This window comes from Alternaria alternata, assembly GCF_001642055.1.
Source record: "Alternaria alternata strain SRC1lrK2f unplaced genomic scaffold CC77scaffold_22, whole genome shotgun sequence".
In the NCBI taxonomy this organism is placed as follows: domain Eukaryota; kingdom Fungi; phylum Ascomycota; class Dothideomycetes; order Pleosporales; family Pleosporaceae; genus Alternaria; species Alternaria alternata.
Window position 1 is genome coordinate 229,236 of NW_017306211.1, and position 24,015 is coordinate 253,250.

The 24,015-nt window shown below is 50.1% G+C and overlaps 13 protein-coding genes across 13 annotated transcripts; 7 read left to right on the plus strand and 6 right to left on the minus strand.

The window, feature by feature from the left end:
- Positions 1–1,307: 1,307 nt before the first annotated feature.
- On the plus strand, positions 1,308–2,083 carry CC77DRAFT_1053434 (hypothetical protein; the record flags this gene model as incomplete). Its single annotated transcript, XM_018527750.1, has 2 exons — positions 1,308–1,676; positions 1,726–2,083. 2 exons carry the CDS (start codon positions 1,308–1,310, stop codon positions 1,906–1,908), a joined length of 552 nt encoding a protein of 183 aa, XP_018381647.1. The 3' UTR covers positions 1,909–2,083.
- Positions 2,084–2,086: 3 nt separating this feature from the next.
- On the minus strand, positions 2,087–4,133 carry CC77DRAFT_1024119 (transcription factor Tfb2). The gene is made up of 3 exons (XM_018525809.1): positions 3,719–4,133; positions 3,124–3,671; positions 2,087–3,036 (listed from the first exon to the last, which is right to left on the minus strand). Exons 1-3 carry the CDS (start codon positions 3,843–3,845, stop codon positions 2,257–2,259), a joined length of 1,455 nt encoding a protein of 484 aa, XP_018381648.1. The 5' UTR covers positions 3,846–4,133; the 3' UTR covers positions 2,087–2,256.
- A 1-nt stretch (position 4,134) lies between these two features.
- On the plus strand, positions 4,135–4,918 carry CC77DRAFT_1043464 (acyl-coenzyme A thioesteras-like protein 13; the record flags this gene model as incomplete). Its single annotated transcript, XM_018527315.1, has 5 exons — positions 4,135–4,161; positions 4,220–4,260; positions 4,317–4,329; positions 4,380–4,626; positions 4,688–4,918. 5 exons carry the CDS (start codon positions 4,135–4,137, stop codon positions 4,840–4,842), a joined length of 483 nt encoding a protein of 160 aa, XP_018381649.1. The 3' UTR covers positions 4,843–4,918.
- Positions 4,919–5,054: 136 nt separating this feature from the next.
- Positions 5,055–7,516, minus strand: CC77DRAFT_1012406 (hypothetical protein; the record flags this gene model as incomplete). The annotated part of the gene is made up of 4 exons (XM_018523765.1): positions 5,055–5,324; positions 5,377–7,316; positions 7,348–7,367; positions 7,428–7,516. The coding sequence occupies 4 exons, from the start codon at positions 7,514–7,516 to the stop codon at positions 5,055–5,057; spliced, it is 2,319 nt and encodes a 772-aa protein (XP_018381650.1).
- Positions 7,517–9,087: 1,571 nt separating this feature from the next.
- On the plus strand, positions 9,088–9,944 carry CC77DRAFT_1034287 (SGNH hydrolase; the record flags this gene model as incomplete). Its single annotated transcript, XM_018526858.1, has 2 exons — positions 9,088–9,229; positions 9,286–9,944. The coding sequence occupies 2 exons, from the start codon at positions 9,088–9,090 to the stop codon at positions 9,942–9,944; spliced, it is 801 nt and encodes a 266-aa protein (XP_018381651.1).
- Positions 9,945–9,969: 25 nt separating this feature from the next.
- Positions 9,970–11,308, minus strand: CC77DRAFT_971427 (NAD(P)-binding protein). Its single transcript, XM_018535836.1, has 3 exons — positions 10,732–11,308; positions 10,363–10,679; positions 9,970–10,305 (listed from the first exon to the last, which is right to left on the minus strand). The coding sequence occupies exons 1-3, from the start codon at positions 11,025–11,027 to the stop codon at positions 10,112–10,114; spliced, it is 807 nt and encodes a 268-aa protein (XP_018381652.1). The 5' UTR covers positions 11,028–11,308; the 3' UTR covers positions 9,970–10,111.
- Positions 11,309–11,457: 149 nt separating this feature from the next.
- On the plus strand, positions 11,458–13,528 carry CC77DRAFT_1024123 (hypothetical protein). The gene is made up of 5 exons (XM_018525810.1): positions 11,458–11,695; positions 11,752–11,997; positions 12,047–12,157; positions 12,207–12,490; positions 12,550–13,528. Exons 1-5 carry the CDS (start codon positions 11,650–11,652, stop codon positions 13,378–13,380), a joined length of 1,518 nt encoding a protein of 505 aa, XP_018381653.1. The 5' UTR covers positions 11,458–11,649; the 3' UTR covers positions 13,381–13,528.
- Positions 13,480–14,490, minus strand: CC77DRAFT_393145 (hypothetical protein). The gene is made up of 2 exons (XM_018531511.1): positions 13,865–14,490; positions 13,480–13,814 (listed from the first exon to the last, which is right to left on the minus strand). The coding sequence occupies exons 1-2, from the start codon at positions 14,347–14,349 to the stop codon at positions 13,580–13,582; spliced, it is 720 nt and encodes a 239-aa protein (XP_018381654.1). The 5' UTR covers positions 14,350–14,490; the 3' UTR covers positions 13,480–13,579.
- Positions 14,491–15,283: 793 nt separating this feature from the next.
- CC77DRAFT_1043468 (hypothetical protein) lies at positions 15,284–16,686 on the plus strand. Its single transcript, XM_018527316.1, has 2 exons — positions 15,284–15,425; positions 15,489–16,686. Exon 2 carries the CDS (start codon positions 15,614–15,616, stop codon positions 16,478–16,480), a length of 867 nt encoding a protein of 288 aa, XP_018381655.1. The 5' UTR covers positions 15,284–15,425; positions 15,489–15,613; the 3' UTR covers positions 16,481–16,686.
- Positions 16,687–16,877: 191 nt separating this feature from the next.
- CC77DRAFT_393314 (hypothetical protein) lies at positions 16,878–18,816 on the minus strand. Its single transcript, XM_018531512.1, has 3 exons — positions 17,794–18,816; positions 17,415–17,730; positions 16,878–17,369 (listed from the first exon to the last, which is right to left on the minus strand). The coding sequence occupies exons 1-3, from the start codon at positions 18,419–18,421 to the stop codon at positions 17,003–17,005; spliced, it is 1,311 nt and encodes a 436-aa protein (XP_018381656.1). The 5' UTR covers positions 18,422–18,816; the 3' UTR covers positions 16,878–17,002.
- A 528-nt stretch (positions 18,817–19,344) lies between these two features.
- Positions 19,345–20,249, plus strand: CC77DRAFT_1034290 (hypothetical protein; the record flags this gene model as incomplete). Its single annotated transcript, XM_018526859.1, has 2 exons — positions 19,345–20,193; positions 20,226–20,249. The coding sequence occupies 2 exons, from the start codon at positions 19,345–19,347 to the stop codon at positions 20,247–20,249; spliced, it is 873 nt and encodes a 290-aa protein (XP_018381657.1).
- Positions 20,250–20,347: 98 nt separating this feature from the next.
- CC77DRAFT_944910 (pantothenate kinase 4) lies at positions 20,348–21,891 on the minus strand (the record flags this gene model as incomplete). The annotated part of the gene is made up of 3 exons (XM_018534992.1): positions 20,348–21,162; positions 21,222–21,504; positions 21,601–21,891. 3 exons carry the CDS (start codon positions 21,889–21,891, stop codon positions 20,348–20,350), a joined length of 1,389 nt encoding a protein of 462 aa, XP_018381658.1.
- An 880-nt stretch (positions 21,892–22,771) lies between these two features.
- On the plus strand, positions 22,772–23,815 carry CC77DRAFT_1034292 (hypothetical protein; the record flags this gene model as incomplete). Its single annotated transcript, XM_018526860.1, has 1 exon — positions 22,772–23,815. The coding sequence occupies one exon, from the start codon at positions 22,772–22,774 to the stop codon at positions 23,813–23,815; it is 1,044 nt and encodes a 347-aa protein (XP_018381659.1).
- Between the last annotated feature and the right edge of the window lie 200 nt (positions 23,816–24,015).

Here is a 24,015-nt window from a genome sequence, read left to right on the forward strand (position 1 = left end):
CTTTCCGTCCAGATCATACAGGAAAGTAGTGTGCCGATTGAACATGATTTTGATCTTCAAAGCCGATGTAGTTTCCACAGTAATGTAATAAACGGACAGTCAACACGAGGTAAGGGCATTAGAACAAAGAAACAATGAAGTTTTTCTTAATTACCTAATAGATAAGATAGTTATCTCTGTTTCTGCACTATCTAAAGTTCTCCAATATAGGAGACCACCCATAGGCGCAGTCGGATCCGTGTATCTTTGAAGCGATTGGACTATTCAGAGTCTTGTTGGGACGCGAGACTTTAAAACAAGGGACTGAAAATACCACCTCATACAAGGACAACACTAGACTGATATAGAGATAACAAGGTATATCTTATAGTCTACATTATCCTCTAATAAGGAAACTTATAGAGATAAATAGAATTGTAGTCTTCTAAGCTTTCTATTTATATCTATACAAATCTAATATACTTTAATGCAGTAGGCAGAATTACTCTACCCTAAGAGGTGTCTAGTTTCTCTCTTTGATGTAGTGATACTGATACATGGATATCTCGGTTGTCGTGGGGATGATAGTGGAGGGTAAGAGTGAGCAATGCAAGGTAAGAGCAGCCTTGATCCATTTGGGCTGTGAGGAGACAGTCAACAGCAGGCGTTTTTTCCCGTAAGCGCTACACAATCAGTAGAACACAGAAAATGAGGAACGTCATATCGCATTAGTCACTACTCAGAGAAGACCGATACATCGACTCCAAACGTGCAACCTAGACGCCAGTCAATCCATGGTAGCCTCCAACGCCAATGTCTGCTACTTCTAAACGGTGAAAATCGTTAAGATGTTCGTTAAGAACTCACTATGTGGTTATCGGGAGTCGAAGAAGTCCGACAAATATGTGGTTGAGTTGGCCACAAGAGCTCAGGACCCAGAGATCCGTAAGCTTGCTGTCGAAATACTCAAAGAGTATCATGTGGAAGTGCGCGAAGCCTAAGAAGATCCCGCCAATCAAGAGCTTTTGAGACTGTTAAAGAGGGAACGAACGGCAAGCCCAGGAAAAGCAGCGAGAAGCACAAGATGAACTCCGCAGTGGCGTAAGGTAGTCCCTAAGAAGGGTTTGCACGTTGATCTCAAGAATATCGTCGATTCGAAATCCAAAAGACTAAGGGAGAGACCAGAAAGTTTCAGTGAAATCAAGTGGACGAATTCCAGAAAGCGCGGTGCAACAATCTCAGTAAAGGAACTTCGCACGCATGAAGCGATCGCTCTTGGAGAAGAGGAAGACGGATCCTGCGACGATGATGAAGGGGACTTCTGAGGAATGACCCGGCGCGACTACGATGCATGGCGAGATTTCGTTGGCATTCGGCGCCCGGTAGAATCCGATTCCGACGACGATTCCGACGAGAATGACTCTTCGGCATTCAATCCAGATTTGGAAGAGGAGACGCATGAACGTCCACTTACGGATAAACAACGAGCGAAGCTTGACTCCAAGGCTGCGAGAAAGGCCCGACCAACTATGGACGACGCGGCAAGACAGTTAGCAACCAAGCTGTTGGACGATCACGGCCGCCTGTACACAGAGGAAGACCTTGACGAGGACGTTCATCTTGCTCGAGCGCTGAAACTTATCCACTCGAAAAAGCTTGGACTACCTTTCGATACCGTACCAGGCGTACATATAAAGGTACGTGACGAAAAGGCCTTTTTGAGTGAACTGCTGCTAACCACACTAGTACAACAAATTCCCTAATGACATGCTAGAGGTGATGGAAGAGAAGCTCGCAGTCAAGGACGGAGCGCGGCCGGCGCTCACGCATATGTTAACCGGTGGACGCATGGAAGGCCCCAAGGAAAAGAGCAAGAAGAGGGTTTCGGGTGACTTGGCGCAACCTGAGACACTGAAGAAGAGGGCCTGAGGCTCAGCATGATGAACCTGGCGAAGTGGTGGAATAAAAGGTTATGCATGTCCAAGATCATTGATCGGGCCGTAGGAAGTAGGGCACTCTTCTCGCACGATAATATCCTTTAGCCAAGGTCGTAAGAATGCACCAAGATTGCTCTCTCTCAAACAACACGAGCACGAAAAGTAACAAATGCTTATCATGGTATATATCTCTCCCACAGTGTCACTCGACTTCATAACGTGTAACCCCAGACGCCGGTCAATCGACAACTTACCCCCCAACGCCAATAACTGCTACTTCTAAACGCCCCATGTCAATGCTCCTACCCACCCACCTGTATCCTTTCATCCCCTCCACACCCTACCTCCCCGCCCTAGCACTCTCCCTACTCTCCTTCTTCTTCCTCAAATACGCACTAATCTGTTCGACATGAGACACAAAAAAGCACCTCCCAGCATCATTCTGCCAAACCAACACCCCAAGCGCACTCGCATAACCCAGAACATCCCTATACTCTGCATCACTACCAAACTCGCGCATCAGATACCCCGTGGTCGTCTCCACTCTCTCGCCTTCATATTCCCACAGCCGAATCTGATCCATGACCGTAGGCGGGATATACGGAACCGTCTTCTGCATCTGGGGATGCGCATACGTAGTTAAATAGGAGATGATTTGCGAAGAAGTGATACCCGACTGTACAGCCTTGTGAACAGATTCCTTTGTCAACTTACCCGAGACGAGATTGGGAAAGCGGTGTTGGAGTTTGGTAAATAAGCTCAGAATGGCAATTTGGATCAGACTGTTTGTGTAGGCGTAGAGGCGGTAGTTTGTTTCGATGATGATGAAGCCCTTGTTTGCGGCGGCCGAGGGACCTGCGTTGCCTTGGTTGGCTTGTGCAATGTCGTTGGAGGAGGCGGACATGGCGCTGCCGGAGTCGGAGGTTAGGGTTGTGGCGAGGCGGGTTGGGTAGAAGGTTCGTGCGTTCTTGTCGGAGCGGTAGATGAGGCCCATTGAGGACAGATCTTCGAGCATTTGGGCTTGTGTAGGTGAGAGTGTGGATGTGGAGTAATCTTGGCCTAGTTCAAGGGAGCCGAGCATGAAGAGGAAGGACAGGACTTCGGTTTCGGACATGCCGAGCTTGGTGTTGATGTTAGAATCGTTTTCTGGAGGTGTTGACTGGTTCCGAAGAGGACAGTCGTCGCAGGGGTGAGGTTCAACACTTACTTCGTTCGTCATCTTCAGATACACGATCAATAAACTCCAGACCTGTGCATTCGTCTCTTGCAGCACAAATGAGAAACCATCCTTCGTGATCCTCGGACTCCCATGTATAGTCCTCACAAGATCACCAGTATGGAGCAGCTTCTTTGTTCCAGGACCGACCTCGGCTCGCGAGATACTGTCCTTGCTGAGTCCAGCCGCACCGCTAACCAGATAGTACAATATACCCTCCCACTGAGATCTCGAATATTCGTCCAGGAAATCTACGCTCAATCGCTTTCCGCCACTCTCTTCTCTAGTTGCTGGGACACCAAACGAGCGGTGCGTACCAGAGCCCTCGAGGGCGTTTCGTAGGCTCTTCTGGAAACCTGTGCTGATTGTCCATGCCATAGTGCCGTCATCTTGTTTCACTTGGGCGATAACGTGCAGGCGTTCGAGAGTAAAGACGGCTTGTTCCTTCTCTCTGCGGGCGGAGGGCTTGAACCATGCGTCGAGGTCGGCTACGGGGAAGGACGAGGGTCTGTAGAGCATTGCCATGACTATAGATTTGGCTGCGACTTTGTTAGCTCTACTATACGGCTGCATTGTACGCACTCACCAAGATGCGGCAGCATGCAGCGGTACACCGCCAACACAGTCGAGGGCTGCTCATATAGCCTCTTATGCGTAGCAATAGGCAGGCCCTCCAAGTATTCCAGCGCCTGCGCAGACGACGAGGCCGACATCGTGGAAGGATGTGGAGGAGAATATGTCGGTCTACCGCCGTATTATCATATTCGGAGGAGAGAATATCGCGAGATCGAGCAAAAGAGACGCGTACGTCGCGCCTTGAGTCTGCGCAAAGTGAAGTTGCAGGCAAGCAACCAAAGAAAGTACTTGGATGACGCGCCGAGCAAGCGGAAAGCTGACCCCACAAATTCCGCTCCACCCCTGTCTAGCTTCCGAGGTACGTGAGGTAACTGCCGAGCGGAACCACGACATCACTCTTCGCACATCTAGGAGTAAGGACCGAATATGCCAGCATTAAAGTTTGTGAGATCTGTGAGTACGCATGGAGTGATATAGGTATATCGAAAATCGATCCTGATCAGCTGAATAGGTCTGGGAATCTTTCCGAGCCAACTCCGGCCTGGAGCCAAGGTACTTCTCGTACCCTGATAACATGTCCACAGCACTAACAAACCATCTTTTCTCAGACTATTAGATGGCGTGAGTAGGTATTCATCATTCGAAAGGCTCACGGCTGACCTTGAGTTTAGCTACGAGTAACCTCGGCAGTCCCAGGACGTGTCAAGTTTGAGCTGGACATCCAGAAAGAGCATACAAACAGACTCAACATCCTTCACGGCGGCACCATAGCCAGCATGGTCGATCTCGGCGGCTCCCTAGCAGTAGCTTCACGCGGCCTCTTCGCAACTGGTGTTTCCACTGACTTGAACGTGACCTACCTCTCTTCAGGCGGCAAGATCGGGGATTTGATCAAAGCCGAAGTGACGTGTGATAAATGTAAGCATTCTGTAGTCACGACTGCTACCCGGAAAGGACTTTTGGTTGACATGTCACACAGTCGGCAAAACCCTAGCTTTCACATCCATCGCCTTCAGTAATAACAAAGGCGAAGTCTTCGCACGAGGAAGTCACACCAAATACGTTGCGTTGGCTTGGAAGGACCCTAACAACATCGTCGAGGAACTTTCACCAAAACCAGAGAAGAAGGACTAGGTAAAGCACTAATGCAAAGACTTGGTACGAATGTCCTAAGCTGCATGTGACGTCTAACTATATGCTATAGATATGCACGTTTTCGTTCGCAGGCGCTACCTTCTCAGTTCGTGATGCTGTGCTTCTCTGCATTATCCTTGTCATCGCGTATTATAACATCGTTTGATTCAGAAGATCCGTATCGTCGTAACATCGTCGACTCTCCGTTTGCCTCACGAGCACTCCGACTCCGTCTCCTGATTCCTTTCTGCTACATCCTCACTTTTCGCCTCATCGGATTTGTTCCAACCCTTGCCCTTCATCAAATTGACCAGACTAGCCTTTCTCGGAGTCAATCTCCTGATAGCCCGTCCAAACGGTCCAGTTCCTGCTGCCGTCCCCGCCGATGTCGCATTCTCTTCTTGTTTACGAAGCGACATCGGCGGGATATCGAGTGGGTTGCCAAGGAGTTTGTTGTCTTTTCGGTATTTGTACTCAAACTCCTGGGTACGGTTAATAAGATATGAAAACTGGCTCAAGAGAGTATCGATATACCCATAGACTATCCGCTGCTTGATCAGAGGTACATAGGTCGCGCAGTTGTCCCAATATGTAGCACGCTGTGAGTTTCTCTTGGTTCAATTTACATCGTCCCAAGAGGCCATCTGGTTGGTAGTCTGGATTCAGTTCGGCGTCCATTGCATCGGTACGCCACTTGTCGCATCGGGCTTGGAAACGTCCGGCCCAGTAAAGTGGTGGCATGTAGTCTTTGACCTTCTCAATGTCAGCAACTTCCAACGTTCCTTCTTCCGAGACACTCCATGGCCTGGTTGATGAAGAACCCGACGTGCTTCTCGCAGTCTCCGGTGCTGTGGTTGGTACTGAGGGGAATGCCGCAAAACTGGCATTAGATCCGCTGGATTCTACGGACACTATGAGCCCTCCTCCAGGATAGTAAGGCGGATAGTCGGGAGTAGTGTTCTTCTCATCCTCGGTCTCTTCGGGGATCGACTCGCAGGAGTTCGTGTCGGATACGATGTAGTCCTGGTGAGATTGATTGGTATCCTTCTGGTCCATGCGTACTGGTTGGATCAAATTTGGAAATGATACTGTTCTGTACTGCTCTGGAATTCGAGGCACTGGTGGAGCAACTTCCCGCCTGGCTCCAAAGTTGTGGAAGGTATAAGAACGTGGAAGTTTGCTCACCTCATGTGTCGTCAATGCCAAAGCGCGTGACGACCGCCATACGCCGCCCAAACCATTGGGTGTACCTAGTGTCTTCCTTTGCAGACCTCTATCCGTGTGTGATCGGGGCATGACTGGCTCGACAAGCTCGGTTGTCACTGGGGTTAATCCTGAATAACCTATATCACGAGGCTGGTCAATCGTGACCTCCGATACCTGTGGCGAGGGCGGCGTATGTATCTTTGTCTCTTCTTGCGGCTGTATTCGCTTGACCGTCACTGGCGTTTGTTGTGCGAACTGTGAGCTCATCCGTTTTCTTACTGGCAATGGGGTCGCGAAGCTAGGCTCCCTACTTTGGGGAAGTAGTGCCCCTGGTACAAACGATCTCCTGTTGTTCAAAGTACCAGGCACTGCCAACGACTCTCTCTTCAACGTTCTCTCCTGAATTTGCGACCGCCTGTGCGTGATGCGCCTACCTGCAGGTATATTCTCTTGTAGCATTGGCTTTTGAGCTATTGAAGCATTCGCAGTCCTCTTAGGTCCTGGTCGTCTTGGGGCCATAAATCGCGCTGGTTGTGACGGGTTGGAGTCCTTCGCGAGATTGGGCGTTGTACGTGAGCGCACTTGATATGAATGCCTCACCGGCGAACCGTTATTGGCGGCTGCTAACGCGTGCGCTGTTGCGATGTGTTTGATCTGCTGTGAAGCACGGTATGAAGCGTGTTGATGGACATGTAGACGTGAATTAGAGCGACGGCGCTCGACTGATGGCGGACTGGGTGTAGGAATTTTCGAAGGTGCAGAGTTAGGCTCTGGCCGGGGCATTGCCGCAATGGAATGGGATTTCACTGCCCCCTCCACGTCTGCGACGAACGAGCTAGGCTCAGACCTGACGGGCAGTGGAATGAAGCTCAGTGTGCGCGATCGGGGTAATGGTTTGGGTGTGACGTCGACATCGGTGCTCATGGGCAAGGTCCTGCTCAGCGGGACTGTCACGGGCTGTTCGGACGCACCATTAGAGAGTTTGGGTGGCGTGAAAGGCAGCACTGGTGAGAGTGGAGGTTCACAGATAGGCTCCTCGGTAGTAATGTCGGACGCGGAGGGCTCGGTAGCTGCCAATAACGGCACACTCACCTGCTGGCGAGCTGGGATCGTCTTTCGCTGCGAGAGGGGGTTTGAGATGAACGCGAAGCCATAGCTGAGCTTTCTCCGAAATTTCGTCGCGCCGTTCTCATGAGGCTCGCCATTCACCGCCTGGTGAGCTGCCGGCTTTTCTCTCCAGCCTACCATCGCCGCTGCTTGGCCTTCAGCTAACCGAATCGTCTCCCACCGAGCACGAACCTGTTCGAATCTCTGTCGATCTGGATATGTTAGCATGGCTGTAGCGTGGTACGAGGCGTGCGTGGATGAGAAGGACTTACTCAGGCGGTGTCGTTGTGGGTGATGTTGTTTTCGAGACGGTAAAAATGGAAGGCACGACGGTGCTGCCTTCAAAGAACTGCGACTTCATGGCAAGAAAGGACGCAGTCACGACATTACAACTGAAAAGGGCAACCGCAAACGGTTCAAGAAACTACAATGACCTATGCTCGTAGCTTAGACCACCGGCGTACTGAACGTCTTCGCCTGGCCCTAGTTGTCAGGTCACTACAACCAATGTTGCATTCTTTGTATTCTCTGCAGTTGAACACCGCGAGAACGTTCCAGTACGTCTGAAGTGCTTTGCTGAAGGACACTCAGGAATCACCAAATCTAGCACATAAGAAGCGGAACCTGATGAACGTTGTGCATACTTGCTGACAATGGCTTGGACACCTCATAAAATTCCAAGGACGGTACGGGGATGTCAAAGACATCTAGCAGGCCGGAGAATTGAAGACTGAGAACTACGACGGAAATTCGATAGTGTAGGTGGGTAGGAGACTGGAAACAACGACGGTATTCACCAGAAGAGATGGAAAGATCAACGACCGTCTCAGCTCAGCGGCTTCGAAAAGAGCGTGTGTGTGCAACCGTTTTCTCCATAGAACAGTTCGCGAGAAGACGTGGCAGCTACTTCCATGCCCTGCCCCTCGAGCGATGAGTGGTATGGTGTGGACTGGAGACGAGACCATTCAACGGTAGAAAGACTTGCGCAAAGACATCTGCAATCACGTCACAGACAAACATTTCGCTGAGTCATGGCCTGAAGCTCAAGTGCGTACAACGGAGAGAGCGTCTGCTTCGGCGACTAGAGAATAAGCTCATGTTTCAGCGATAACGGTCCAGACCAAAGCTCGGGCGCCGAGAAGACAAGATTAAGGAGTGCAAGGAGATGTTTGAAGCATTTGGAGCATGTGGCTTGGGAGAAAGAAGATTACTATGGCACGGTTTGATAAAATGCTAGTTGAAGCTTGAGGACCGAAGACACATGTTCTAGCGCCAAGCTGATGGCCCGGGCAATTCGGAAAGAGATAGCCCGCCCAGCGCTAGCGCGATGTGTGACATGCATGCCCAGATGATCTACCCATCCTAGCATCGTCATATACGACTACAACTCACATCGCATTCCACCACCGACAACCTTTCGCACGAGCGGAACACAGCGGAGCCTCATGACAACAGTGCCAAGCACGTTCGGCTTCCCCTGACGCCTCGGGCCCAATTCGTCCGTGCCCGTCAGCTGCTCACCCATGTATTCCCCCGGAACAATCTACGCCAAACCCAACCTTGCAGGCTTGCATGAGCCCTAAGTGCCGGCCTCGGTACCACGAGATACAATATATGTGTAGCTAGGTAGGAAGCGGTCCCGTATCCGGACTTGCCCCCGCAGTGCTAGTAATATAATCTGGGGTACTTAGACTTCATATGGTATGTTTCATGGTGATCACGGTAGTACTTCGTTGCTTATGATACTATGGTGAGATGGAGGTTACGGAGAATCTCTGCTTGCGTCCGGCTGGATGGTACTCAATACAGAGGGAGTGGCGGTTAAGAGTAGGTATATAGACAGGGTGTTTGTACACTGATTTTGGTTTCACCAGCTTTGCATCATCTTCGTATTCCTCACTTCAAGGTCGCCAGTCTACAGAATTCTTCATCATGCATACTTCAAGTCTTTTGTCGGTAGTCGCGCTGGCTGCTACGGCTCTGGGTGCGCCTAGCAGCCATGTTGAGAAGCGTGCGCAGACAGTATACCTCGCAGGAGATTCGACGATGGCGAGAGCAAGCGGAGTCACTACAGGTACGCATTGCTGTGCATCAACGCACCGGAAGGCCACTACTAACCATCGCAACTAGGCTGGGGTGTCTTCTTCCCATACTCTGTCTCTCTCCCAGTCGTCAACAAAGCCATCGGTGGCCGCAGCTCCCGTTCCTACACCGTAGAAGGCCGCTTCGACGAGATCGTCAACCTCGTAAAGCCAAACGACATCGTCATTATGGAATTCGGTCACAACGACGGCGGTGGCCTCGGTAGCAGCGACAACGGACGTTCGGTCTGCCCTGGTACTGGCTCTGAGACATGCCAGTCTACATACAACGGTCAAGCAGTTACCGTCCACACATACAACTACTACCTTACCGAGGCTGGCAAGAAGCTCATTGCCAAGGGCGCCAAGGTCATCGTTAGCAGTCAAACACCAAACAACCCATGGGAGAGCGGTAGTTTCGTGTACACCGATGGTGGAAGGTTCGTCGGTTACGCGCGGGACGTCGCTAAGGCGTTGGGAAGCAATGCCATGTATGTTGACCACGGAGCGTACACGGCGGATATCTTCAAGACTATGGGCAAAGCAAAGACCGATGCGATCTTCCCGCAAGATCACACCCACACTAGCCCAGCTGGTGCGGATATCGTTGCAAAGGCTTTTGTCAAGGGTCTGCAGTGTGGCGGTGGCGGTTTCCTGCAGGGATTCGTCAAGAACGCGACAGCAAGCATTCCAGGCAAGTGCTTGTAGAAAGATGAGGATGAGAACGAGGCGCGGTTTCTATCGCTGATACCGATGGTGCTCATGCTTTCTTGAACATACTTTCCATGTATATATTCAACTAACGAACGAATTTCAAAATTGCAACGAAACAAGATCCTACCCCATTCTCATTCAAATCTTCCATTTTCATTCCCTCAGATCCACTTCTCGCCCTTGCCAAGATGCGACAAGAAAGCACCGCCATCTCCATTAGCAACACTCGAGGACTCGACAACACTCAGTACAGCCTTGACCGACTCTTCTGGCGTGATAGCCCCCTTAAAGTCTGGTGAGTAATCCATGAACTTCTGCGACATGATTCCGAGCTTCCGCTGATCATCTTCCGATACTAAGTCTTTGGTCAGCTTATGCATTCATCGTTCTTGTTGAAGAGACCAAGACTTACGATCAGCATACACATCTGTTCCTACTACTCCTGGAGATATGCTCAGGAAGAGCACTCCGTCTTTGGCGTACTCAGCACTGAACTTCGCAACGGCCATGTTCACCGCCGCCTTGCTGATTGCATACGGTCCATCCTCGGATATGTTGTACTTGCGTACCAATTCCGTATCACCCATGCCACTGGAGATGGTAACGACCTTCTTGACATTTCCTTTGAGAACGAGCGGCATGAAAAGGTTGAAGAGATGGATGTTGCCAACGACGTTGACGCTGAAGAGCTGATTGAGACTGGCCTCCATTTTGGCCGGGTCTTTGCCTCTTTTGTATCGTTAGAGATACTGGAACTATAACTAATGACAAGCAGACTTACAGAACGGAAAACTCATCGAATTCACCAGACACAAGACCCGCGCTTGCGATGAGGTAGTCCAGACTTCCGTTGGTGATTTTGGATGTGGCATCAACGGCACTCTTTAGTGATTCGTAGTTGGTGAGATCGCCTTGGACGAGGTGGACGTTGCTTCTACTCCACGATGCGATTTTGGCTTCAGTGTCTTTTACGTTGCGGACGAGACCGATGACAACGTTGTCCGGGTTGCTGGAGATGTGGTCGAGGAATGCAAGACCGATTCCTCGAGACGCTCCGGTGACGAGGTAGGAAGGCATGTTGGTCTGATAGCTAAGGCTGCTTTAAGAGTTGAAATGGTTTGAGTGTCTTAATATCTTGAGGTTGGAGTAGTTGGTAGTGAACTGATGTCGATGCTATGAAGCCGGGCGAGGTTCTTTATATCATCTCTATGAGACATATTGTCCCTCCGTTTTGGTGCGGCGGAAACGTGCATACCAGCCTGGCTTCATAATCAACGATGCAGAGCTCGCAAATTTTGACCACAATTCTGTTCGGAGACATAAGGGATGGAAAAGGGTTACGACGTTGGATGCTTGGCGGTGACTGAGGCTGACAGAAAGCTCGCAGATGGTTGCTTCGCGTCCAGTTCGGGTATAGTACAGAACTAGCGACCTCTGGCGTGATTCGCTGGTCGTCGCAGATGCGGGGCGGGGCGCATTACAGGAGATCTCCCACCGGCTTCCTTCAGCGAGGATCTCCAAGTCCTTCGGCTCTATCATGCTTTTGGTAACATCTGACTCTGCTTCGTGCCTAGTCCCTCCAGTGGCTTGCTTGACATACCTTCATATCCTTGGTTTCCCATAGGATGCGTCGCGATCTCTTCGCAACGCTTACCCAGAAGGTGCACGTCGACGCCTGCTCCCAGCTCAGCACGGAGCAATGACTGCAGCAAAGACTGCAACAAAGGGCTGCTGGACATGCAAGGGTAGGAGTTGGATTCGTGAATGCTCGTATACTACGCGATACTGATATCGTCCTTAGATCGCAAGGTCTCATGTGACCGCGCTGTACCAGTTTGCAACAAGTGTTCGAAATCCAAGCGCGTATGCGGTGGTTATGGCATCCGTCTCTCATGGGTCAAGAACAATGATCACAAGAAGTGGCTTCTTGAACCTGTACATCGAGAGTTACAACACACAAGAATTCGGCGTCAATCTGAGCAGTGGATCAACGTCTCGTCTACTGATATCCGTCTCCACATCCTTGCTAAAGCTACTATTGGCGGAGGTAGGATCTCTTGAAGTAAACTTTGTGGCATAATTTAACAAGTGTTCAGTCAAGGGTGAGCATGTCCAAAGGGATCAGCTTGCGTTGCCTAAGCTTACCCGGTCCGTGGCTTCGGTAACAACGAAGGTGGCGGTTAGCGACGCGGAACTAGTACAGTATTGTGAGTCTACTTGCAGAAAGTGAGTTTGCCCGATGCTAACTAGTTGTAGTCGAAGACGTAGTCGTCGGGATTCTTCCTTCTGTGGGTCGTGAAAGAAATGAAGTCGGACGCCTATTGTTACGAATGGCTTTATCGGGGCGTTCCATATCATCAATGGCTCTACTACTGTCCCTAGTCGCGTTGGCTTCTCGCCATCGTGGAAACGATATGATGCATGCGGCTCGTGCCAAAAATGCAGCAATAGAGGCGCTCGTAAGCGCCACGAGCCCTGGGTTGGACTCGGACGCCAGCATCGAACACATCGCCACCGGTCTTGTTTTGTGTTTAGTAGAAGTAAGCCGTCATTTTGAAGAGAATGGTGCAAGACTAACGTGATATCATCATGATGATAGACAGATCTCGACTGCGACTGGATAGGCCATTTATGCGGGGCGAGAAACATCGTTCCTACCGTCGATAAGAAAGCACACTCCGTTGGAAGCGACGAAGCTATCATTCTCGGGTGGCTCTACTACTTTGTCACATTTACCCGCTTCAGCTTCCGTCATTGGCGCACCTACATGATTCGGGCAACCTCACACGAGCTTGGTTTCAAAGCTGCTAATCACACTTGTTCGGTGCAATATCGTATCGCTCGCATCGCTTTCGCAGAGGACATGTCGAGTATCGCAATATATGCTCACCCTTTACTTCAACTTCTCGCTGAGGTCTTCGAAACACGACTATACGCTTCTGATCCACTGTATCATTCGAATGACTATCAACAGTCTTTAAATGACCTCAAGTCCCGACTAAACGGCGTTGATCTCGTCACTAGGGATGAAGAAGGAGAAGGCGATAAGTACTATTGCTTGCAGTTCACCAGACTAGCAGGCCTTATATACCTCGAGCGCGTGTCTCGAAACTTCTCGGGCCAATCAATACGGCTAGACCATTGGAAGCAAGATGCACTATGCATACTCGCCAAACTGAAAACGTCTCCACCATCTTTCACCATGTTCGTTATCGGCTGCGAGGCTCACACAGACGAAGAGCGGTTGGTCATGCTTGACTTCTTCACGAGATTGGAACAGGTTCCCCACCTCAATAGTCTACTCGAAGCCAAAGGACTGGTACAGACAGCCTGGATTCAACATGACCTTGGTGTAGAGGGCGAGCTTGAGTACATTCACAAGGTAAATTTGGTAATGAGCTCGCGAGATGTCATACCAAGCTTCATCTAGTGCCATACTATACCCGGTTGATATAGCAAACATGAATCGAACATGTGTTTCAATGAAGACATCCATCTATCTAGTCCAGCTAGTGTCTAGTCCAGCTAGAATCTAGTCCAGCTAGCTTCTAGTACTACCAGGCTCTAGTCCAGCTAGTTCCTATAGAATTAAGTAAAAAAGTTCGTCGCAAAGTGCTCCTGTTCCAACATCAGCGCGAAGGCTCATTTCCAGGATGTTTCTTCTTCACATGTCTCAGCATGTTGTCTTTCCTTGAAAACTTCTCTACGCAATCGTGAATCACACACTCGATCTCAGGTTTCCTTTCAGCGCTGTGTTTTGCTACAATGTGTCGCTGTAGGTCCGCCTCGAAACCAAACGGCTTCTGCGCGCAGCCCTCGTACGGGCACTTAGCACGCTTATTGTGTTTTCGATTGATGTGCTTGCTCCAACACTGTCAGCTTGATACCTGAGAATGTGATGGAGTTCCACTTACTTGAGATCGCAACGGCGGTGAAAGTATTCTGGACAAGACTGGCATATGAAATTTGATTCTTCGGATTGCGTAGGCGGATCTGCAATCGGAGAATATGGTGGTGTGTTTGCCGAAAGATCGGCAGCCGGAGCTTCCAGCCAATCTGTCCACGCATCGTAGGGCGGCGTAAGCGGAGTGGAAGGTGTAAACGAGATGGCGTCGACATCTTGGACGGTGCTAAGATTTGAAGATTCGTTCAAAGCCGTACGATAAACACTTGACACTGCGATATCTTGATCGACGGTTTCGATGTACTCCGAGATGTTGATATGAGGGCGATGCACTGGCGGGTCAAATTCGGTTTCGAATGCGAATGGTGAGAATAATTGGTCGTTGAATGTGTCTGTATCTTGGACTGTCGAGGCTTCGTATGGACCCTGCCAGCACGAATCTGGATCGATTAAATAAGAGTACAATGAATCTAGAGGATCTTGAGAAGGATCCATGATTAAGGATAGGGCAGAAAACACAAAGATCTTCACCAACACTCGTGATGTCGTAGAGACGAAGTTCTCCACCAAATGACACACTTCAACGGTGTGAGTCGTGTGACTAAGGAAATATGGTCGCGCGACTAGTTAGGGATTGCAAAGAAGTTGAACTCGATAACGACAGTGTGTGGGCGAAGTGTAAAATGGTAAGTAACTTTCGACAGACGGCACGGCCGCTGCGAAAAGTAGGTACGGGAAAGAGACAGAAGGCTGCTTCCCGTAGGTCATATGCTAAAGTCACCCGAGAGGCATTCCAAGAGGCATCCCACGATGCAGGGGAGAAGAAAACAAAGCCTGCGAAGAGTTTTGGAGAACTGGCCAACAGCACACTAGGTGGCTGGTGTCGTGCATGATCATGCAAGGCAAGATTGGAGGCTGTGCTCACCTCTTTGCGGATGCATGAGGCTGAAGACGCCAGCGTCATGCCTCCCATTGCTAACAAAGAGGCCAGTGTTTCTGAAGTTCAGAAGCTCTGGTTCGTGAAGGATCGCCTTCATGACACTTTGTTACAGAAATGCAAGACAATCTCTAACATATTGCCACCCGGTCAGTCTACGAGCCCATATGTTGCTCAATATTCTGAGTTGGAGCTGTATACAAGTAGGATGAAATTCCGCACTAGATACGAACTGGGCTTTGCGATGTAACGACGAACGCTCATGCAACTGCCTCACGCTTGACCGCATCTAGTTTTGGCCTAGCCTAGGCCTGATCAAATGCTCTTCTCCACCTTTGGGCTGCCTAAATTCTCGGAAAGGCAAATTAAAAAGTAGGGTGCAAGGCTCACCGGACGCGAGGAATGACGTCATGATGGCACTTTTGTTGAGAACACTTACGTAGGCGGTGCTGGTAACTTTTGCATGTCCCTCATGTGTAGCTTAGTCCGCTTCGCCAAGTAGATGTGCCATAGTACAAGAATACCGTGCATCCTTCCCTCTCCTCTCCTGAACATCCATGTCTCCGCCCCGGATCTGTAGTCAAATCCGATGGCTCCTTGGCGCCGTTCCTCTATTCGCATAGACTACCCAAACGTACGCTTGAACCCAATCATGACTGAAGAACCCCGGTTTAGTGCTTACGCGAACGCTCATAAGACCTCTGTCAAGCAATCCTGAGAAAGCCTTTCCCGTTGCTAGTCGTACGCGGGTCGGTTGAATTCTATTGTGCATACCTGTGCATTCTCAGTCTCCTACTACAACACCATATCAAATAGTTTCATATGTCGTCTCAAAACCACGGAGTCGAGCTCTGCCTTAAGTTCAACTTCTGTCCACCAGCCACTCTCTCAATCTCTAACCCCTCGGCATCACCTTTAAAACTGATCGCCACCATCCACCAAACCTCCTCGGTCTTCCCAGATAGACCCGTTACTATCTTGACCAAGTACTCATGTCTCGACACTACGCCTCGTGAGGATGCGTTCCGCAAGGGCGATATGCACTCACCGGAACTCGCATTTTCTTCCACCCGACAAGTAGATGGCTCTGCAAAAGTGCTTAACCTCCGGCCCACAAAGCGCATTACGTTCCACCGGATATCGGGCGACCCAGATCTTGCCAAACGCCCTGAGGATCCCGATACCCCTGGATTCACTTTCATCACAATTCCTCCGGTAGGAAAAGGTTCTGTACAAGTTGCGTGGGAGCTCTCTGCTGAACGGCTTGTGTCGAGTCTCGGCGACGACTCAACCTCGCTCCAAGAAAAGCTTGAACATTTTCTACGAGTCGGCGACACCTACCATGTCTGGCCCGGCGATCTTTCGATTCGATGGTGGTCATTTGGCTCCTTGGAAAACCCGGAAGGCTTGAAAGGCAAGAAAATCTCGCGCTTCAGCTTTTCTGACGATCTGGGGTTGGATAGGGAAAAGGGAGCAGATGAAAGCGAAGAGGCTGTTAGTAAGATGCAGGATCTTATTGATTTGCATAACGTGAACAAGTTGTCTTCGAGAAGCGCCGTGGAAGGAGAAGAGAAGCCGGATATTAAGAAGATGAGGGAGGAAGGGTGGGTTTTCGGAGAACCGCCAGGGCTGTTGAAGATGATCGCGCAAGACGAAGACAAAGTAGCGACTTTCAAGATCGTAGAGTAAGGCGGTTGGCTCGTTAGGCAAGTCTGTCAACAGTGCATTAAGACAATATACCTAAGCCATGCATACTTCGCTGTCAATCACGCGCTGCTTGAGATTGAATTTGCGGAAGAGTGACAGTTCATTCCAGGCACCAGCAGACGATACCATCTTTTCGGCGTGCAGTGCTTTTCCAATCTAGATTCTTTCATCTTGAGGCTGTACAAACTGCCCGGTTCCCTATTGAGACAGGATATGTAAGGGTAAGCGAAAGAGAGCACCTTCCAACAAATCATTTTGCTGCAGCTGCGCCACTTTCGCCCAAAGTAGCCCTACACAAGGATTCGATAGCAGTTATTCGATAGCAGTTCATCTCGCCTAGGCTGTGCGTCTAAGTTCATGCAATATTCTATACACGCGCATAATGTACCACTTGAAGTGAAAGCATGACATATCTCTGGATGGCGATGGCGCGAGTTTATGTACATGAACACACTCATCCTCGCCATATCTACCACAAGCGCTCTGATCAGTTTCCTCCACCTTCTATCCTTCTTCTACGTCCATGGCTTCCGCCCTCAGGGCGTTGTGCCAATACGTCCCGAAGTTGAGGGTCGTCTTGGTCTTTGTCTGTATGATGCACACGTACATGACTAGCACGCAGAAATCAGTAAGAAGCCTCGGAGTAGCAGGATGAAGTTTTATCTTGACGTTCCGCTGGAGATTATCTGGTCGCGGGTACTTGTGCTCACGATCAGGACAAAATGGACAAATATAACCTGGACTCTGGTGGATAAGACCATGTCGTATCATCTCATTCTTTCTCTTGAAGCCTTTTCCGCCCTTGGCTCTTGGGCAATCGGCCACTGGGCAATAGTGTGGTCTATTGGATGAATGAACATTGGTATGTGAGCTGCGCTCGTTAGTCAAAGCCATCGGTTTGTTGGACGCTAGTTACTTGAGAAGATATTGTGTTTGAAATGGTGCAGCTGTGCAACCAGGGTATTCGCATATGAAAACACCCAATTTGTTTGGGGTGGATGGGGAGCCGAAGTTGAACGGCGGCGGTGATGCCCTTGAAGCGACAGTCTCATCGAAGATCAACTTTGGAAGTCGAATTTGACCTTTGTAGGCTCGTTGTCTGACTACTTCAGCGTCTATAGCGATTTGCTGTTCGTCGATTGGCAGAATTGCGATCCGAGCTGCTTCGCGCTCTCTACGATTATTCTCATGCTGATCTATCGCTTGAGAACCGAAAGATGTGTCCATGTTTGCTATGACGTGACTGATTAGCTGGTAATTTCAATGTGACTTCTTACATCGGCTAATGTACGTACTGTCATTGTCAGAGCCAGAGCCTCTGATCTTCTTCTTGATCCAGGAAACAATGCGATCTATTGCCCCGAGATGCCGGATACGATTTAAACCCAGAGGTCCTGAGCCATCAGGTAGGCAAACGAGAGCAGACTGATGGTCCGTAAAAACCTGGAGCCGATCCAAAGAATCTTCACCCACAATAAGGTCATGAGATAGACTATCCAGCAAGAAGAAGTCGACGGTGACATAGTTTCTTGGTATCGTCGACAGGTTTGGCACATTCGTCGGAGTGATAGCAAGGCTTGTACGTACGAACCCGCTAGTGATGGATATGCTACCATCCGCTACTTCGATTATCTCCTCCCCTGGATAGACCTTGAAATCACGTTCAGATGCGAAAGAGAACGACATTAGGTCAATCTCTGATCCAGAGTCTGGAGTCGCTAGTGTCTGCTTGGAGTCCAGTTCGCAAGTCAACAAACGCCTTGGCTTGTCCAAAGAGCATACGGAAAGCGCTTGGTATGCTGGTCTTGGAACCCGCACGAGTCTGTCCCTGTGCTCGGTCATGGTCTTGGTTTGCTCCAAGAAATTGAGACCCATGATGATGGGGGTCGCAGCTTTGAGCAGAATGTAGAAAATACAAGTCATTGTCGCCAACGACTGTCTCAGTGCCGAAAGAGCACACCGATTCGATCTGACCTATAGCTTCTATAATCTTACCGTTGGCTAGTGTAAACTGTTTCCTCTCCGGCAGCACATTGTACTCTGAGTATCCAAGTTTTTTTGCCACATCATCCGACATGATGTTGACATCTGCGCCAGTATCTGCGCAAGCTAATACTGTAGCTAGAACATCTTGGTTGTGAACTGTGATAGGCAAGCCTAGTCGCATTTTCCTCGGTCTACGTGGTTCGACCGTAGCTTCTGATATGCTTGGAGGCAGCGGCACAGCTGTGACTTCGATATCGCCGGTGTTATGCTGAGAAGGCAGGTGATAGCTAGGCGATTCTGATGGCCATTCATGATTCCATGCGGCCGAAGACGATGCAGGTTGGTTGACTCGAGCTTCGTTACGCATTTCCTGGTTCATCAAGGTCGTTTTTGGGATGAAAGGCTGATACGACTTCGTTAAGTTTTGCCGCTCTTTTGCAGCCGCGAAATAAGCATCATCCTAAACTGACGTTAGAAGTGAATTCTATTTGACGATCTCCATATTTACTATAGGCACTCCATTGATGTCGATATCTATGAACTTCGTATCGACACCCTTATAGATAGACCAAGGAGTATAGGCATAGCTTTCCATATCAGGCTACAAGGCGGAACTCGCGAGCCCGCAGATGTGTGAGATAGCCGTGATGAAGCAGTTTTCACAGCGCTGATAAGTTCTTTTGGGAGAAAACAGCGGCGGTAGTGATGATTGCCAGGTGTTCGATCGGGGCTGTGCATACGCTTGCGGGGTCACAGCACAGCCCAAGCCACCGACCGGTCAAGCAGTACACGCACATGCGCAGCCATCTTCAACCTCAGGGTATAGCTGTATAAACTCATCCAGCAGATCTTGTACGGACATGCCGGACGATAAGACTGATCCCAAAGCACGACGGCATTACCTTTCCGGCTTTCCATCTCTCGCAAACTTCATCGCTAACGATCGCGATCGCACAACTTTGATTTACAAGCGCTATGACGAACTTGCTGCTAGGAACCTCCTCTATCTACAAAGTGAGCTCGCAGAGCTCGACACCAAGCAACGCAAGTTCGACCAGGAGGATCTTATAGCTGATATGCCCACGAAGCAATGCGCAAGACATTTCGCGAAGTTCCAGGAGGAAGCGCAAGCCAACAACGCAAAGCAAATAGAACGATGGGAGCTGGTAAAGCAAATTCGAGAGACTTTGAAAGATTACCGAGAAGCATTACTATTCGAGAGCACATTAGCAACACTTCCGAGACCGTCTAAAGGAGTTCTACGCGCCTTCCAAGCCGAGTTTTACAACCAGACTCAAGGCAAAGGCGAGCCTTTTCCTACCCTCGGTGGGCATAGTGCCGGACTATACGACGACATCGACGATCTAGTCGCATTACGAGTCCAGGAGGACCAGGATAGATTGACGACGTTCGCGCAAGAGCATTTAGCCTTCCTATTTCCAGATCGGAAGCGTTCCCGCCATGGGATAGCTTACGCTTCGGACCGAGCCATTAGCTCTTTCGTAGCATGGTTCAGCACTTTCTTAGCAGCGGTACTGTTGATAGGCGCCATTGTCGTGCTCTACAAAGTGACGTCGTCGGATTGGAGATTAGGGTTAATTGCGGCATTCACCACCTTATTCGCTGGCAGCGTGGGTCTCTTGACGAATGCACGAAGAGCAGAATTGTTCGCGGCAACAGCAGCATACGCAGCCGTCCTCGTAGTCTTCGTAAGCGGAGATCTAGGAAACAGTCAATCAAGCACGGCGCCGCCTGGCTAAAATGATCAATATGTTGAATTGACGATATTACAATAAATCTGCTTACGTCTATATGCTCGCTATGATACCTCCGCTCTCAAAAAAAAGTTCAAGGTGTCAAAGTTCAAGAACTAGAAGCCGGCCTAACGGAACCAACAACACTCTCCCTCCTCCCCCAGTTCCTCGGTTGCCGCTTCAAAAACGCACCTACAGCACCCAGATAACCTTCGTGCCTCAGGAAATAAGCCTGTCGGGTGTCCTTGGACCAGAAGCGAATAGCGTAGGACAGAGTATTCATCGTCTGTGAGTGACCACCAATGAAGGAGCCTCCAAAGTATATCCTAGGCAGTCCATGTTTCTCAGCGTGCAGATGCGCCAGCTGACCAATGTTGTTCGAGACAGCGTAAAGGAGCGAACGTGCCATATCTTCTGGGCGGAAGGAACCAGGATCATGAGATAGTTCTGAAGAACCCTCGACGTGCTCTGCTTCTTCTCTGCGCTTGAGATCGCCGTTACATCCATCTTCAGCTTCCCGTTCCGCTGCACGCTTCATTTTGTAGACCTTGCCAAACGAAGATGCAATGTGTGTGCTCTTCAGCCCGATCTTGTTGTACGCTTGCCCGTAAATGTCGCCGACGAGTAGATCGACGTTTCCGTTGTCCCCGTTCTCTGCTAGCCGTAGCATGTCGTCGAAGCTTCGGGCGCCGGTAAGTAGCGACAAGAGACCCCAGAGTGTTCCTCCTCCTAGTGATGTACCGCCTATACGCTCGTATTGCCGGGGTCCTGAGACCTTGATCATGGATACACCGGAACCGATGTTGACGAGGAGGTAAGGGTAGATATTCGGCGGATCGGGAGGATGTGGCATGAAGGTCATGGGGCTGTCTTCGCTGTAGGTGAAGACCTCGTTTGGAATTTCGTTGATGAAGAAGTCGAGACCTTTACATGTCGGTGTTAGCATACCAATCCCTCGACTACAGACAGCACCAAGTTCTTACCTATGATCAAGCACTCCATCTCGTCTTCCCTTATGACTTCTACATCCAACGCTTGCTTTATCTTGTCGTGGTACTTGAACGCACCACCACCAGTCGCCATGATGCACAAGTCTGGCGATTTCGATCCATTGTCTTGCTTCTGGTCGGCCTGCAGCTTGCGCATAAACTCTATACATGCATCTATCCGGTCAGTCTCAAACTTGAAGAAGTTTAGACGTCCGCCAGTCGAGTCGTCACCGAGTTCGCGCGAGAAGTATACAAGTTTGGCCAAGGAGCCTCCAATCTACGAGGGCGCGCAGCGCGTTAGCATGCTGTGACTCTGTAAGGGGTTTGGTCGCGTGCTACAACCAGTCGCACGCGACCATGCATATATACTCACATCGACGGCTACATGGCTAACTACCGAAGTGTGGTTCGGCAGTCTAATGTCGTGCGGATCGTGTTCGTAGTCTTCGCTCTGCGGCGTCCCTGGCTGCTCTTCATCTACGATGAAAGCCCCCTGAACGTTGATGCGCACATTGCCCGGATGTTGTATGGTATCCTGAATATCGCTTTGCGCGGTAGTCCGTCTCGGGCGACCCAGCTCCGGGGTCGACGATGTCTCTATAGGATGCGCACGCGATCCTTTGGTGCCGGTTTCACCCGTCGCGGGGTCCAATGCAGGCGACATGGATTCTGATGTTCTGGGTCTTGGCTGCAGCTTCGCCCTCTTACAGCGATGGCGCACACTCAAAGGACGACGGTGTTTAGCGAAGAAGTTGAAGTGTTGGTGTGACTGTGCGAAGGGGGAATGGGGCACTGGAGTCGCTGCTGATAGCGATGGACGTTCCATTTGTCCGCTTTGTAACGGACCTTATGCCCTGGGGAAGACGTGACCTGAAGTTCTGCGCAGAATAGAGCCCAAGGTTAAGCAAATCTCCGGGTCCCCTATCTAAACGGCAAAGGGTGGAGCGCCGAAGAAGAACATATATCTGAGCCATGCTTTTCGGCGGAATGGAGACTGTTTATCTTGCGATGCGTGTCGGTTACCGAGATGGTGTGCAATGTTAAGCTCGGCAACCGACATGAGGCATGATGGGGTACATCCGAGGACCGACTGGGGAAGTTTGTGGAGATAGCCTATGACTGCTGACAAAACGTCGATGCATATTAGTGAACTAGACGACTCGGTAGTTTCAGTTGTGAGAATCGAAGATGGGTACGATAGGTACGTCTAAAGGGACCATCACTAGTCGTCTAGTTGGGAATCCACGTGCTCCATGCACCATAATGGAAACTTCAAATACGTCATCAAAGACTCCAAACCTTAGCAGAAAAATGGACACGATACAAGCTTCACCTCATTCGCGCCATCGTGAGCCACAATTCGTACCTGCATGCACCCGCGTACCAGGAGAGGGCTGATGACGTCGTGCGCTCGTACCTTCAAATATCCCAACTTCATAAACACCACCGTCTACCTAATACACACCCGAGCTCAAAGTCGGATTCCAATCTCGAACAAGCCATACCAATCATCACCACAACAACCCGCCAAATATTTCAGCAAGATGTCGTGGATGGACTCCTGGTCCCGGCCTTCTAAGCACGCCGTAACCCCACCACCCCTCTACCTAACCGTTGGCGACACAGTGCCCTACTGCCATAGCTGCGGCCGCGTCATCAGTGAGCGCCGCAAAACGCAAAATGCAACAGAAGTCAAGTACTGTTCCACACGATGCCGAAATAACAAACCGGGCCCTATCGACCGAAAGATCGAAGCTACCTTTGCTGCGCTCCTTGATGGCGCGAGTCCGGAAAGTTTGAAAGAGAATGCAGGAGCAGATCCTATTAAGAGGACTGCGGAGACGGGCAATGCGCATGAGGAGGGGGAGGAGAAAGGTGGCAAAGGTGGAAAGGGGAAGAATGGACATAAGAAGAAGTTCTCCAAGAATAGCATCAAAGGAGATCACAGGATCATCGTCGAATGTAGCACGGTAGAGGAGATAGTCTTCCAACGCGAAAAAGATCCCGAGAAAGTATATGGACGACGCAAGAATCGCAAAGCGAGGTTCGTAGTTGAGAAACCTGAGGATTGGAAGAGCGTAGATATGGTCGATCAACCTGCTTCCACCACAGCAACCGCATCTGCAGCAGCAGTAGCAGCAGCAGCGACAAAACCGCCATCACAGGACTACACCAGCGACGAGGAGGACACGGTGTCAGATTCAGACAACGAAGCTGAAGGCGGCGTTGTTCTCGAGCCGACAAAGTCAGCAGACCCTGTTCCGGACGTTGTAGAGTACGGCTACGGCAGTGGAAAAGTGCGGCCACCACAAGACCAAAACGACGTCAATGGCAGCGTCGGCGGAGAAAAAGGCTGGGCCGAACGGATCCACGAGACTGACGAGATGAAACTTAAACGACGAGAAGGGCAGAGGAAGGCTGATGAGAGGGAGAAGGTACGGCAAGCTGCGAGACGGGGGTGTGCGTTTGGTTTCACCGTACCTGACGAGGCGGAGAAGAGGAAGTGCGAGGCTGTTATGAAAGGTGTTGTTGTAGAGAGTAGTTTTGCAAAAGGGGAATGGGGAGTTAGGTGGAGGGAACGTGTGTGATTTTACCACAAAGCTTTCTTCCTTAACTGCACTTTTTTAATTTTTTTGCTAGCTAGAGGAGAAACTGTAACTGTACGATTGAACTGGATAAAAAGCGCTGATATAGCGGACGCACCATGGGGTATCAAGAATAATCAACAAATAAACGCCGTCCTTGTGTCCTTTCATTCACATCCAAACACATGCCAAGGAACTATCCT